At 40.9% G+C, this 15,114-nt stretch overlaps 1 protein-coding gene across 7 annotated transcripts in view; it reads right to left on the bottom strand.

Moving 5' to 3' along the window:
- The window catches only part of si:dkeyp-72e1.9 (syntaxin-binding protein 4), a 90,075-nt gene that overhangs the window by 22,503 nt on the left and 52,458 nt on the right, over positions 1 to 15,114 (bottom strand). For all 7 annotated transcript variants that reach the window (XM_037090262.1, XM_037090260.1, XM_037090261.1 and 4 more), the window contains exons 6-8: positions 10,244 to 10,323; positions 8,103 to 8,226; positions 7,631 to 7,772 (exon numbers count right to left, since the gene is read on the bottom strand). In XM_037090262.1, coding sequence (XP_036946157.1) covers positions 7,631 to 7,772; positions 8,103 to 8,226; positions 10,244 to 10,323 — 346 coding nt within the window. The remainder of the gene's footprint in view (positions 1 to 7,630; positions 7,773 to 8,102; positions 8,227 to 10,243; positions 10,324 to 15,114) is intronic.

Raw genomic sequence — 15,114 nt, 5'->3', positions numbered from 1 at the left:
TATTATGCTGTGGGGCTGTTTTGCTGTCAGTGGATCTGCTGCTCTAAAGAAAGTAGATGAAATAATGAAGAGGGAGGATTATCTCCAAATTCTTCAGGAAAAGCTAAAATCATCAGCAGAAGATTGGGTGCAGTTGGGTGTTCCAACAGGACAATGATCCCAAACACACATCAGAAGTGGTAAAGGAATGGCTAAACCAGGCTAGAACTGAGGTTATGTGACAGTTACAGTCCGAGTTCTGAGTGCAGATTTGCATTTATTTTTTTTGATAATAATGAATAATTTGCGTATTTGACTTTGTATTTGTTGATGTATATGGAAAGTGATGCCTTCTAAGATGGTTTGGGTGGTTATATGAGATGTGTTCTACTGGTAAAGCCTGTAAGAAGTCAGAGGCTATGGTATAAAGATGGGCTAAGCTTGCTTACATAGTAAGTCCTAGTGGGTGAATGCCGGCGACTGCAGCAGCTAGACAATTTTGAGTTTACTTTCAGTTAGTGACTTCATTGTTTTCAGGTATTGATACTGTTTCAGCTTTCAGACAGTTTGGTTTGGTTTAGGATACAAGCATTAAGATAACAAGTCAACATCCACATGTACAGGAGCTGAAGTGTGATGAAGGTACTAAGAAGTTCAATAATTTAGTCGAGTTGGACTTGGGGACAAAGATGGAAAACAAGACACACACAACTGAACATTTGCACACTTGTATACCCGTGCTTAAATTGAGCACTTTTTACGCTGCATGCATTTGACTTCTGTTTTACATCCTTTTTTTATGTTTGCCTTACTCTTTGTACCATGAGGTTTGTTTGTGTTCTGGTGTTCTGATGTGTGAATGGCCTGTTGGGAATAAAAGTGTCTATCTATCTGTTACACGTATCTACAGTTCTGGTAATTGCATGGCTGCATAATTCCCCAGCTGACTCATCCCATACAGCAAATCACGGTGCACGAAATGCTAGCTTGCCTCCTGTGTGACACAGGGGATTAGGAGGTGGGATTTGGAGTAAAATGGACAACCTGCTTCCATAAGCAGAAGACTGAGAAGCAGAGAGTCAGTGTCAGTAGCTGTGGTAATGGAGCCAGACATTAGTGTACAGTGTTGAGTGTGGGCACACAGCTTCACTTTACTGTGCTATGTCTCTAACACAGCTGGATGCAGTCTTACCCCTGTACCGCTCACCATCTGTTATTAGGGATTTTGATTTGGAGGTCAGCAAAAAAAGTAATGGACCAAAAGAAATCTCATTCATAAATGTCTAAAGCGCTGAAACCTTAATTCCTGAGAAAATTGTTTTTATCACTGATGCTGGATTTATGCGGTGTGTGTGGAGAGATGCTTATGAAGTCTAAAATGATTTGTTTCAGAGCTCGTTGAAAGCGCTTAGTTAGTTGTTGACTTAAATCTGCTTTTTGGGCACTTGGAGCAGCGGGAACAATTAACAAAACATCCGATCTTATTAATTCATCATGTCAGATGTGTTAGCAAACAGTTACACATCCACACACACACAGAACATGATGTCAGCAGCTCAGTGCCCCACTATGCTCACCAGTTAGACCCTAACTGTGTCTATTTGCTGTCTGGTGACAAACAGGTAGTGTATTTATCACAGCTTTTCACAGACAACTGCTGCCTGTTTTGCTGCTTGCTGCATGTGGGAAAAGAAGAAGTGTTACTTTCTTACTTTATGTGCTGGAAACTTAGATAACAACACAAGATGAACCTCAATGTTTTAACATCACGCAAAGTTTTTTGCAAAAATTTCCATTTTCCCTGCATTAAGCTTTAAAGATGTTTTTTTCATCAGAATATTGATGGCAGTTCAAAGACTGAAGGTCTTCATGCTAAACTGAAACATACACCAGAGCACTGTGAGCATAGGTGTCCAGTCACATAAGCCAAGGATCAAAGACCATATGAAGCTGAGGCTTTATTTTTGGTGGGAGCATGGTCTGTTTTCTCACAAAGAGGCATGTATTGTCAGAAGTCCTGTCTGTAATAAACAGTTTGAGTGTTGAAGCTCTCACTACAAAAAAAACAACCTCTTTCATCTCAGTCGATTTTAGAAGTTACATAGCTGTATTTGCAGCATAAAGGCCACAAACAATACTGAGAATGGTCATAAAAAGGCCAATAAATCTGAGTTTATAAAGGCTTTTTTTTCAGTAATTCACTTTGTATTGCCTTTTGAATTTAACATTTACAACAACAACAACACTAACATCCAAAAAAGCCTTTACCATACAAAAAAGAAATAGAAATAAACTATCCTAAGACAATACAAAATAAATGAAATAAAAGTAAACATAAGGATTTTCAACATCCATTGATCTTGATCACTCATACAGTATTATGTCAGTGCCCCTTTCATCCTAGTTAGTCACACCAGAGTTTTAGCTGGAGCCACCTGTAGCTTAGCCGAGGTGGAAACAGGCAACCAGGAAACTGGTGGGACACCGGCGATGTCTCCTCCCCTTCAGAGGATGGATCCTCTTCCTCTGAAGGCAGCAACACACGTCTGACGTCTGAAGCGTTTGGGAAGACTCAGACAAGGTTGGGAACAAATATGCTCTGTGCGTTCAGCTGCATCGGAAGCTTTTGGAGCTTCGCGGATGTTGTCTGCTCTGACTGAACATGCGAAGTCTGAGGAGGTGGGCCGTCGGACGTCTGAGCCACTGGATTCTCTGATTGGTTGTGTGCCAGCTGAATGGCCGTTCTGATTGGCGGTGTGCTAGTGAATCAGCGTGGTGTGTGGGAGGGGCGGAATGCTGCTTTGTTTTTCTATGCACTCCGTTCCGTCATTCCCCGTTTTCATGTTTTGCAGTACTGGCACGAGACTAGCTGTTATGTCCACTCGGGATGAGTTAATTTGTGTTTGTTTGGTAATGCCTCGCTGCATGTTTAGTATGCAGCTGTTTTTATCTGAAATAGTTAAGTTTTGTTTTGATCTAAAGTAAAAAGAGTTGCGTGCATAAGCCTTGTTTACAACTCAAAACTCAAGCAAGCGCAGAACATACACGCTACTGTGGAGCTGGCAGCACGTGTGTTTCGATGCAACTTTTCTGCCGAACGGGTCAGACAAGAGGCAACGGAGTGGTCGGAGAGTGGTTGGATTGATCCTTTCAATGGCAAATGGACCAATGAACCTCGGCGCCAGCTTCTTGGATTCCACCTGTAGAGGAAGGTCACAGGTGGAAAGCCACATCCTCTGTCCAACCTGGTAAGTGGGTGCCTGGGTACAACGCCGGTTGGCAGAGCTGGCATAGTGTTGAGCCACAAGGAGGAGGGACACCCATGCTTGGGCCCAAGTGTGGTGACAGCCACGGATGAAGGTCTGGTGAGACGGGCAGGAAAACTCCTTCTCTAGGGCTGGAAAGAGAGGAGGTTGGTACCCATGAGCACACTGGAACGAAGATAGGCGCTGTCTCCATCTCCTGGTTCTTCTGTTTAGCCTGGCCGTTGGACTAGGGCTGAAAACCAGAGGATAGACTGGCCATAGCCTCAAGCTGCTCACCTCACCAAGCTGCTCCTTCCACCACACCTCCACCACATCAACCAGGAGACCATGAAGCCAAAAGACATGGAGGAGGACCCATCTGGCTGTTTCCTTTGCAGAAGCTTGTGTAGAGGCATGAAGTGGACCATCTTGCTGAAGCGGTCCACCATGGTTAGGATGGATGTGTTGCTGTCAGGTGGGGGCAGACCAGTGACGAAGTCCAACTTGGGTGCTCGCTCCACCAGAAGTCAATTTTATAAATCTTTTTTTTTTAAAAAGGCTGGATAACTGTGGAAGGGATGGAAAGTGGTTCCCTTGAGTAAGTACATCAAGGACCAAAATGTACAAACCCCTTGCTTCAACAACTCTCCATATTGGATATCTTATTAGGCCAAAGGCTCTCTCCCTGATTCACTGGCATCTTGACTCCAAATGATGCAAAACCTTGTAGGACATATAGTATGCAAGAGAAAATCTGCTTAGAAATAGCTTTCTTCAAACATAAACATACAAGAGCAGCTTCTTTTTTTTCTGTCGCTCCCCTTCATTCTCTTTCTTTCCTTCCTTGTCATATTGCCCACAGCTGACAGTGAGTGGGTGGACAAAGAGGCAAGGAGGATGGGATTGGGTAGAGAGAAGCGGAGAAGATGGAGAAAATGAAGAAAAGCAATAATATGTGCTTGGGTACACTGTTCTTATAACTACTACTTTAGTCAGAAATACATATGTCAAGGACTTTTGACATATTTACATTACATGTTTTGATGAGGTTTGGCACAAAATAGATTGCTCTTTATAGCAGCTCTGAACGAACCAGTGGTTTATCATCCTGTTTTTTCACGATTCCCTGAAATTATATAGCCCAAAGAACTAAATGATTAATTAAGAAGAAATATTCAACCTCAAGTGTGACAGTAAAATTCATGTGACAACTCCTTTCCATGAAGCAAAAATGGCTGCGCTCCTTATATTCCCAGAGATGCCACCACGGTGCAGAGCTCATCCATCATGTTTACCAGCAACTTCCTGTCAGGAAAAATTCAATATTTACTTTATTCTCTTTCACCTCAACTTCTACATGTTTCTTCCAATACACTCCTGTGATCCTTCAGATCCAGGCTAGTAGAGCAGAAACAAATGATAATACCAAATAACAATAGCTTATTCTTCTGTGCCATAGAACTCCATTGCCAAATAAAAATGATTAAAAACACTAACTATTGATTAATGCATCAATGAAAATAGTCGCTACGAAATTTACATTTCTTACAATGTAGCTTAAACACCTGTTGTAGAAAATGTCTAACCATTTAGTTTTTTTTTTTTAAAGAAACTATATTTGTGTTAGTCTGGCTAAAAACAATCAGTTGTGACACACAATATAGGGACTGCAGGTGCTGCTGCTGTGCCTGGAGCATGTACACATCTAGCCCACCAGTGTGACAAAGTCCTCTGTATTGTAATGTGTGTGTGTGTGTGTGTGTGTGTGTGTCTGTGTGTGTGCAAGGTGATGCCCTAAGCAGAGTCCTCTCTCACTGGCTGACCTTCACACTCGGTGTAGTGTGTCTGCTCTGGGGCTCTGGGACACCTCTAGAGCAGCACTGACACTAAAACAACACAAACAGCAAGAAATACCCAAGCAGTGTCCTCGTTTTCTATTCTAAATCCAGCATAAATTTCTAAATATTCAACAGGATTTAATGAAGTGACAACATTTCATTTGTCACCTCATGGTAATTTCCTTCAGTGAGTCAAGGTGACACTGCAGATAACAGAGATATGTTGAATTCTGTATTTTAGGAGAAACAGTGAGGCAGTTTTGGCATGATGCACATGAAGTGTGTAATGTTGGTATAATAACTGACAGCATTATTAAGCGTCAGCCTCTGGAGCTTATGAATTGGGATTGGAAGATTGGAAGCTCTTTCACTACAAGAAAAAGCTCAAACTGCTTAAAGATTACCAAATAACATATTAACCAAAATCCAAATGTCCTCACCATCACTTCTGACTTGCAACTTTTATAAATGTTTCCACAAGTTATGGCAAAGTAACATGACAAGTGGAAAATTTCATCACAATTTCAAGTTGCTATGAATAGAGTCATTGGGCTTCCATTATCACTATAAAACTGAAAGCTGAGACAGACTATTCCACTGTAAGCATGAGAACACATGTATATACAGTATATGATATACTTTATTTGTAGGATTTCTGCCCTTACTAACTGGCTTGTTGTTGACATTTGCCTTATTTATTAGTTCATAGTAGTTTTTATTAGTACAGACTGTTCATATAATCTTAGATGGTGATTATCGATTTAAAATATGAAGTAATAAAGTAAAATATTATAACTAAGTAAATGATGGGATAATTAAATAAATTATGAAGTAACTAAGTAAATTGTGAGGTAAATAGAGAAACAGAGAATAAGATATTTTTTAAAAGTTACATGATAGGTATGACATTTTTTAAAACACAAGGGTTTTAAAAAAATGAAACTAGTGTTATATTCTATCTATGGAGTGTTTCTGATAAATTGAGGAATCCCACGGCCAGGGGAATTAAACTGCTACGTAGTCTGGTGGTATGGCAGTGGATACTTTTGTATCTTTTGCCAGAGGTCAGCAGGGTGAACAGACTGTGGCTGGGTGGGTAACATCTTTTAGTATCCTTTGGGTGCTGTGCAGACATGTCACTCCCCTGATGTCACTGATGCTCTGTAGATTGTACCAGGGATTTTCTGGAAGGTTTTCATCACTCGCTGTAAAGCCTCCCTGTCCTGGGTCGTGCATGAACAATGACAGTGTGTGATATTTCCAGTGAGGATGTTTCTATTGCTCCTCTGTAAAAGTTAACCAGAATCTGGCTCTGGAATTAAGCATTCCTAAGTTTCCTTAAGAAATAGAGCCTACTTCTCATAGACAGACCTCCTCTGCGCTGTGATAGGAGATATCCGAGATGGGGACGTTCATCCCCGAGGTGAAGTTTGGTGTGTCCAGCGGTAAGATAGCAGTGTTTCACAATGTCGTCACTCAGAGCTCGACACGCAAATTGCTCTGTTGTTAGTTGTAAAAATCAACGTAAGTGCCTATATTCTGTCCCAGCTACAGAACAACAGAAGAGACGGTGGCTGTTTCATTTTTTAATGACAACGTGCCCGCTGCATTTCGTGTAAGTTTGTATGTTTGAGCTGACCACTTCACATCATACTGCTTCAGTAACGAGGGTCAGTACAAAGCTGGTTTTGCCTCGACACTGACCCTCGCAAAAGGATCAGTCCCAACCATACCGGACCCAGCAACTGCACCTGAGCCCCAGGTAAGTGTCGCCGCGGTTTGATAGTATTTACAGTTGCCTACGAGTCTGGTGAAGTCAGCTGGAAATCAGCTAACTAGTTAGCTCCGCTTCGGTCCACTATGCAATGGCGTTTGAAGTGAGTTTGATGTTAATAATATTACGAGAGAGCTTGGTTGTCACAGTAAAAAGTCTGGAAACATGTGCAGACTGGAGACAGAGACGATGCGAACAGTGTCCAAAAGTTTGGAGACTGAGTTGGAGACAAACACAGCTTTCGCTAGCTGCATGTTACCGCTAGGGTGAAAGGCATCATCCTCCTGAGAGGGGCATGTAGCAGGCAAGTAGGCGTTGACAGACAGAGCTCACTAGCATTTAAAAGTGCAGACACAGAAACAGCCTGCTCTCAGTAGAGCTCAGTAGAGCGACTTTTAGACAGCTGAAATTCAGGACCACTGATGGGTTTGGGGCAATGCATATCAAATAACAGAAGTATTTATCTGTCGTGGCAGCACCCACAGGCTTCTGAAGAAATGGTTGAATATTCACACCCATACAAAGATGGCAGAGGCTACCATACAAGGTGCTGACCTGCTCACCAGGAGCCATTAGGGGCTCTGTATTTTGCACAAAGGACACTTTAGAATGTATCCAGGTGATCTGGGCATCAAACCACCAACTTTTCTATTGGTGAACATCTACATAACTGCCCCAGTTAAAACATCTTAGTATGGCTTGGAAAAAAGTAGTCCCTTCACTACATCCTTCAGCTTCTCCTCTCCCTCAATATCTGCACTTTAAGGTTTTAATGTCACTCTGCCTTCTCTTACCCGGTGACAGTCTCCGCCAGACAGCACCTCCTGGATGAAGACCGCAGGACCGTCAGGCTTGTTGGAACCACCTCCGATGGTGATACCCAAACTGCTGGATCGTGCCACAGAAATGAGCTGAATCACACCTTCACCTGGATGACTGAGAACACAAAGACACATAAATAGGTAAATCTTTGAAGTAAAGGAAACAGGCCACATCTTTGTTAATAAAGGCACAACATTTATTATGTCTCCATGGCATTAGTGCCATGATTTGCACAAAATAAAAAATCCACTGATATCACAGGCCAAAGGTGCACATTTTGCTTTGCACTGCTGACCTTCTCAACAGATGGGACGCAAATCTACACAATAGTTACTTTGTAAATGTGGGTATAGCGTAAGTTGCCCACAATTTGCCAACTTACCCTTCTTAACGATAGAAAAGCTGAGCCATGGTTGATACAAATCTTGTAAAAACAAATCTTACCTGAGGGAGCGCAGCATGGGCCCACTGCTGTTGTACATGTTCTGAGATCCTGCTGGGCTCAACAACAAAGGACTCTGGGAGCGAGACGAGGAACCAGATGATGTACTTTCCAGGTAACGGCCTCCTTTGAACGGCAAGAAAGAATAAAAACACAAAACAGACAAAGTAAGTATAATGATTTAATCATTATCAGTGGTTTGCTGGGTTTAAAATAAATGATCCACATGGCAAAAGAGAGATACACATTGGTAGTTCAAGTAGTAATTATTTAAAAAGGCGGGTAGATCGTACTGGCAGGATACATGTTTCACACATTACTGTACTGAACTAGAAGCCTTCAGCAGTTGGCTGCTGCTACAGATGGCTCCAGCGGCACTGAGACTCTCCACTCAACCTGTATCGTCCGTTAGACATTTCTTAAGCCTGAGCGACTAAGCACTGAATAATACCCAGCATGCTGACCAAAACAGGCCAAATATCCAGCACGCTTGTTTTTGTTCAGTTTTTTCATCCATTGCCTGGGGTAAACATCTGCTTCTTTCTTGTCCTCAGTTTCAAAGGTAAATCTCATAGTGGTGAGGTTGTTCATACTGAAGTTCAGCAGTGTACAAGAATATCATGGATTTAGGAAAAAAATGGGACATTAAGTGAGCTATTACACAGAGCTCTTGGTTCTAAGTGAGAAAATGGGGGACAAGGATGACACAACTGCGAACATACCTTGAATAAACATTCTGTGTTTGTTAACATGGATGGGTTATGGTAGTTTCTGGTTGTGTCCAAACCAGCCATAAAATGAGCATCAAATAGATGTATTTTTGTTCAGAAATGAAGTCAAGACCAACAAGGCTTGTGTATAAACTAAAATCAAGATCAATAAGTGAAGATCAAGGTCCAAGGCCAATACCAGGTCTAGTCTGAAGTCAACACTGGTGCTGCCGGATGGGAAATGTTAAGGCATTGTACCGAAGTCTTATATTTGGGAAAATATTACCACATAAGCCATAATGAGTAATTTAAGAACAACATTTATTAAATGCCAACAAATCTACCTGGCTGTTGCTATGGATGTTGCTATGAGGCGTGGAAATTGGTGTCCATAAGTCCAACAGTCAAAATTTAAAATGTCCTACTTTGTAAAATTAAATCATAACTCTACATGATATAGTGAAAGCCATAAGGTAATCTAATTCAATACAAAACTGGGCTTACTGGTTCATCATTAACACACTTGACTTGAACACACAAAACCTTACTGAGGAAAGTTAAGCTCCACCTTCAAGTCACTTCAAATGATGTTGAGTGGAAAAAGAGAGAAAAACAGATTTGCTCATCACGTTCATCATCAGATTCTAAAGACCTAGGAAGATTCAGCTGTAAGTCCTTTATAAGAAAAATTATGGTCCAGTCTGAAGTCATATCATCCCACATTCACAACCAATTCATTCATCTCCATATTTAAACAATTACTGCATCTCCCCTCTCTATGCCTTTCTTCCCAACCTCCATGTGGCTGTTCAGAACAACTACAAACTTTAATTTCTGACATGGTCTGACAACACTGAGCATAAGCTAGTTCTTGTCAAGCATCACCCAGTCCCTCTAACACATTATCTCCCCTTTAAAGCCAAACACAGTAAATCTGCCCCTTTTAGAGATTTAGCATACTGCAAACATAACACATCTTAGTTTAATATCAACAGGAAAGCCTTAAATTGAAATGTATAGTAATTCTGGGGCTGATGACCCCTTGCTGTTTCCCGACCATCATCCACACAGAGCACACAAGACTGCACACGTGCTGAAAAGTCGTATTTTAACAGATCTGTACCAGCTGGCTGCCTGCTTCCCTCTGAAACAGATGTTGGCAATTGTGTAATGGACAAGTGCACTTGTCATAAGCTATTTTTAAAGGCAGACTTACTCCATCTACCCTTTAGGCTTAGTACTCAAAAGTAGAAAGGTCTTTTCTTTTTATTTAGAACTGTACACACACATGATGCAGTTCAGGCAGATTGTGTTTTCAGACAAGCTAGGAGAAATTGCATGTGAGCACATAAATTCAATTTCACACACATTCAAATGAGCAGGAGATCCAACCACTTTAAATCATGCAAACTGCAATGCAGGGATTTGCCTACCTTGCTGGATGGGGGAGTTGCGTGTTGATCCTGTGCTTCCGTTAGATCCATACTTCTCTAGCAGCTCAGCAAATTCTTTTCTATTCCGGGAAACCGAAAAGAAACATTATTTGGAAAGATGTCAGACAAGATAGAAAGTTGTGCACCTAAGCAGTTGTACCTCACCCAAGAGCATTCCATGACAGCTATAGAAATGTTCTTATAATGTGTCACACTTATGGGTTTTTACCTTGTTGATGGTACGTGCTATTTATACTTTGTTTTTTTTCCATTTTTCACTTTGTACGTCCCTGTCTAATGATGAACAATTTTATCTTATTAGTACATATTTTATTAGTATATTTTTTTAAAGAATAAAACTGAATTAAATACATAATAAAAATGAAATAACAAATGTTATGTGACAGTTTTCAAGTCAAGTGAATTTCGTGATACCAGTATTTCTATGTGCTGAAAAATAGGGTTAATATTTTAAAAATCAAGTAACTTAATGATATCATCGTTCACTACGTCAGAATGCTCATCAATCATCATGAGGTGTCATTCAAATTAAATGAGTAATTTACATATCTTACCATTATTAAAATATCTATAAAATAATATTTTATAGTGAGCTAAAAATCTTAGATATCCAATTAAATGAATAACTTTTGCTTAGAGAACAATCTACAATGACCAGGAACAATATATCTGACTCCTGTTTTTGCCACCATGTTCCTGTGTTGTAGATTATCTTCTACAACACAATATGATATCCCCCGTGGATGATGATTTGAATGTACCATTTCTAAGCAGATTATGACAAGCAGTCACACTGGCTCCATGGTAAGTGAGGACACAAATTGTTCTTGGACAGCCCAAAAAGACGACCTCAGGCTGCACCTCTTTCATAACCAGCAGCGACAGATGATTGGGTTAAAGGTGCCGCCAAATGTTGTTTAGAATTCAGCTTGTATGCATATATGTATTGTGTGTGTCCTTCATGACCCACATTAATAAAAAATACTTTTTCAAAATTCCCCAGCTTATATAAGACATAAAAGCATTATTAATATGTATAAATTCCTCTCTTTCCTCCTCCTATAATATTTTAACATTTTAATAGGTCAACTTGTACTCGGGGATGTATAGAGCACTGCATTACTTTAAAGTAATTACTTTTAACTATTAAGTCCTAAAGCCTGGGAAAAAAGGTTCTGGTTCCCTTGTCTTGAGGTAAATATTTTGGGGTTTTTTTGAATGGGCTTTCTATTAAATGCCTGAAATAAGGTCTGCGGTTAACACAATTCTAAGGTGTTTTCAAGTTTTTTTCTACAAAATGAATCATATCAGTTAATACACCACATTTGTTTTACACAGCTTTTATGTGTCTTGAACAAGTGTCTAAGGGAGAGCAGCGAGGCTATCAGAGACATTTAATGTCATCATGCTGAACACGGAGACTTATCTACTCCTGAGTGCATCTTTACAGGTTCTCTAACTTTAAGTGTGTATAGTATAGTGTGCGACACTTACTGGAGGAGATTGCATAAGCACTTCAAAATTCCTTTAAGTGGTCATTTATCTTGCTTTACAGAATCTGTGAGTATCATAAACTTGTGTTTCCAACATAGGTTGTTTCCTGCATTATTGCAAAAAAATCCCATTGGTTCTTTTGTGAAGGGAAACAGGGCAATGTGAACTTATGTGTTAACTGACAAAAATACAAATATAGTCAATGCATTTTTTACCATACATCAGTAAAATGGCGTGGCTAACCATGTCTCTGTAAGAGCCAACAGTTTGTATTCACACAAGTGTTAGCTCCTTTGCAAAATAACAGATTATTTTGTAAATGATTTGACCAATAAGGCTTATATCATCAACCACTCCAGTAGCACAAACATACATCAGAGGGCATGAATTTGCACGCCTTCACGTTCGGTCGACAGAGCCTGCAATAAGAACCCACTTTTCAAAACTTTGTTCTCAGACTCACCAGTGGTCTAACTTGGAAACCCTGGAATGCTGTGAGCTCAAGTCAGACATTGGGAATCTGTAAACTCGGTATATACAGCCGGGTCAGTTGACTCTGCTGTAGACTTGTATTTTTATCACCCCAGCTTAGCTCAGCTCAGCTTTGATTTAAACGTAAGACCTGGCTAAACATGCTAAATTTCCCCCTGCGAGGTGATATCATGTTGTCACCATTTAGTGGTGGCTCATAAATAAAGGATGGCATTTGGGATGTGGACCATTTAAGGGTGTTTTATTACTGGATACAGTTTTGGAGGTGGGGCCCCGTTCATTCCTATGAAAGCTGCTCAGTGGTGTTTTGAAGCTAAAAAAGCTCGACCTCCTGGGTATGAAAATACCTGGGTCACCAACCAAAACGTCTAACTTCTTGTTCAGCACCCTTGAATACTTGAATGGGGACAAAACAATTCAATTGTAAGATCGACTAGACTTTCCACATGTTATTGGGACGAATGCCTCAAATTATGATAGAGAAACGAGTCATTATGCTGGGGTCATGACCCTCAAAAGATTGTATCCACCGTTTACAGGTGCTTCTTTCACAATGAGTCTGCTGTTCTTTTATCTTCTGTTATAACTGGCACATTAGTGACTTACAACGTAGCGTTTCATACGGGCTGCCTTGCCTGCAGGAAATGGGGATGGGGTCTGTAGGCAATTTTTTAGTGGGTGTACCTGCCTAAACCTGTGTAGACCCGCTAAGTTATAAGACACTGAGTTAAACTACTGAGGAGGAGACAGCCGCCACGTCAAATTGGTGTGTACGGTGCAGTGGAAAACAGGGCATAATAGAAATGACTTTGTTGAAGCAGGGGAAATGTACCAAAATGTTGTACACTCCGTATGAGGGAATGTTTCAGTAAAGCACATACTATATTTCAATCAGTGTTTCCCACACATTCATCTATTTGTGGCAGTGTGCCACAGAATCAACATATTTGCCACATATTGATTTTTCTATTTTTGGAGCTACGCATCCCATTCTCACTCAATCAACACAGCGCACCCATCAGTGAATAGCATGATGTTATATATTCCGATACAGCGGACGGCAGTGTGGTTTTTATTCCGCCAGTAAAACCAATGAAGAAGAGGAGGAGGGGTATTTAAAAACAGTTGACTTAACCGTAACCTCCTCTGCAAAGGGCTGGCCTCATTGTCGAGACCAATCCCCCTAAGACGTGTAATTACATCGTCATGTGATGCACTGGGGACATTTCCTTAAAAGGTGACATTGTGAAAGGCACATCTGTAAAATGGCAATAAAAGCCTTACAACCCCCGCGAAATTATTTGTTTTACTGTCAGAATTTGGGCAATTTGGTCCAATAAAATTTGGAGAGTCTGAAAGAGCCGCCCGATTACATTTTATCCCCATCCAAGTTAGCTTGGTATTACACTGGAACTTAGCTGACTCGGTCGGCCGTGGTCTTAAGTGTGCATTCTCTATGGCTCCCCAGCTGGACAGCCACAGCCACAATTAAAGTCTGATTCTGTGTGAAACACTGTCAATATAACATAAACCTGGTAAAGTGCAACAAGTACTTTGTTGATTTTCCTATAATATTTGCTACCGCTCTCATGGTTGGTATCGATGTCGCTAGTTGCTTGATTTATTTTAAAAAGATGTAGGGAGAATCTGTTCGGGGGCAGGTGGTGAGGCAGGCAGACAAACAGGCGTAATCCCCCTCCTCCCTATCGTCCACTTCCCTTCCCCTCCTGCCCCTCTGCTCTGCCCTGCAGGGTAGTTAGAGCACACAGCACAGATTAACACACGAGGCTCATCTCGTCAGGAGTGCTGCCCTAGGTTAAGCTCTCTCCCCTCCCTTCATTCCCCTGCATGAAGTGCGACACAAAGACAATCTCAGCCTACGATGCCACTGACACCATTTTGTGATTCCTCACATTTACATTTACATTTAGGGCTAAATGGCCTGTAAATGTAAATATGAGAACCTGTCACTGCAAAAGAATAATTATCACCTCCAAACTATACTACACATGACATTCATGTTTTAAGCTTCATCGGTCCAAAGATGTCTAACCCTTTGCTTCACATTAATGCTATCCTGCATATTCATACTAGGACCTGCCTAATAAATCCACAGTCTGCAATTCGCTGTGTCGCAGAGCTATTACCACTATTAACCTCTAATTTCTGACACATATCCTCTCTAACAGCCGAGGTGTAAATCCCGCTTGTGTCAGAGTCTCTTTCCTGAGGATTACACTGACAGGCAGATATTACCACATTATTTAAAAAAAAATATCATGCCTGACACATGTGTGCAAGTATGCAAATCCACTACTACCTTTGTCAATCTACTGTTAAGGACGATGTTGTCTGGAGTGGATTTGAGGGAAAGATGAGGTCTGCTGTGTTGACAGCTGGCACTGACCTTGATTTAGAAAGCTGGTTGTACACTAATGCTGCCCGCCTCTGCTCTTAGTAATGTCAGTGTTGATACTACTGTACATGTGCTACACGTTCTGTGTGCAAGTTTTAGAGCTAGATAAGAGAAAAGAAGATAGAGGACAGGTGGAAATGGATCAGAAAAAAAAGGTGTCTTGAGTTACATGAGATAGTTTGCATCAACCTGTTTGGTGCACGTTTTCAATGAAAGAAAAGAAAACTTGAGTGGAATTGGCAAATATTCGAAATGCGACAGAATTGAATGAAAACAGACTGAATAAATGATGACACAGTTTTGAACTGTAATGGTGACTGCCAACTGGAGCTGGAGGAAAACCTACTTTACTTCGTAAGTATAACAGTACAGAGAGGAGAGGGTAAAAGGATTAGAGAGGACCAGAGTCGCTGGTGGGTGCTGAGTTTAGTGAGAATTTTACATTTCA

The sequence above is a fragment of the Acanthopagrus latus genome, chromosome 23 (genome assembly GCF_904848185.1).
Source record: "Acanthopagrus latus isolate v.2019 chromosome 23, fAcaLat1.1, whole genome shotgun sequence".
Lineage (NCBI taxonomy): Eukaryota > Metazoa > Chordata > Actinopteri > Spariformes > Sparidae > Acanthopagrus > Acanthopagrus latus.
The sequence above is the reverse complement of the archived record's forward strand: the minus strand, read 5'-3'. Positions and strand labels throughout refer to the sequence as shown.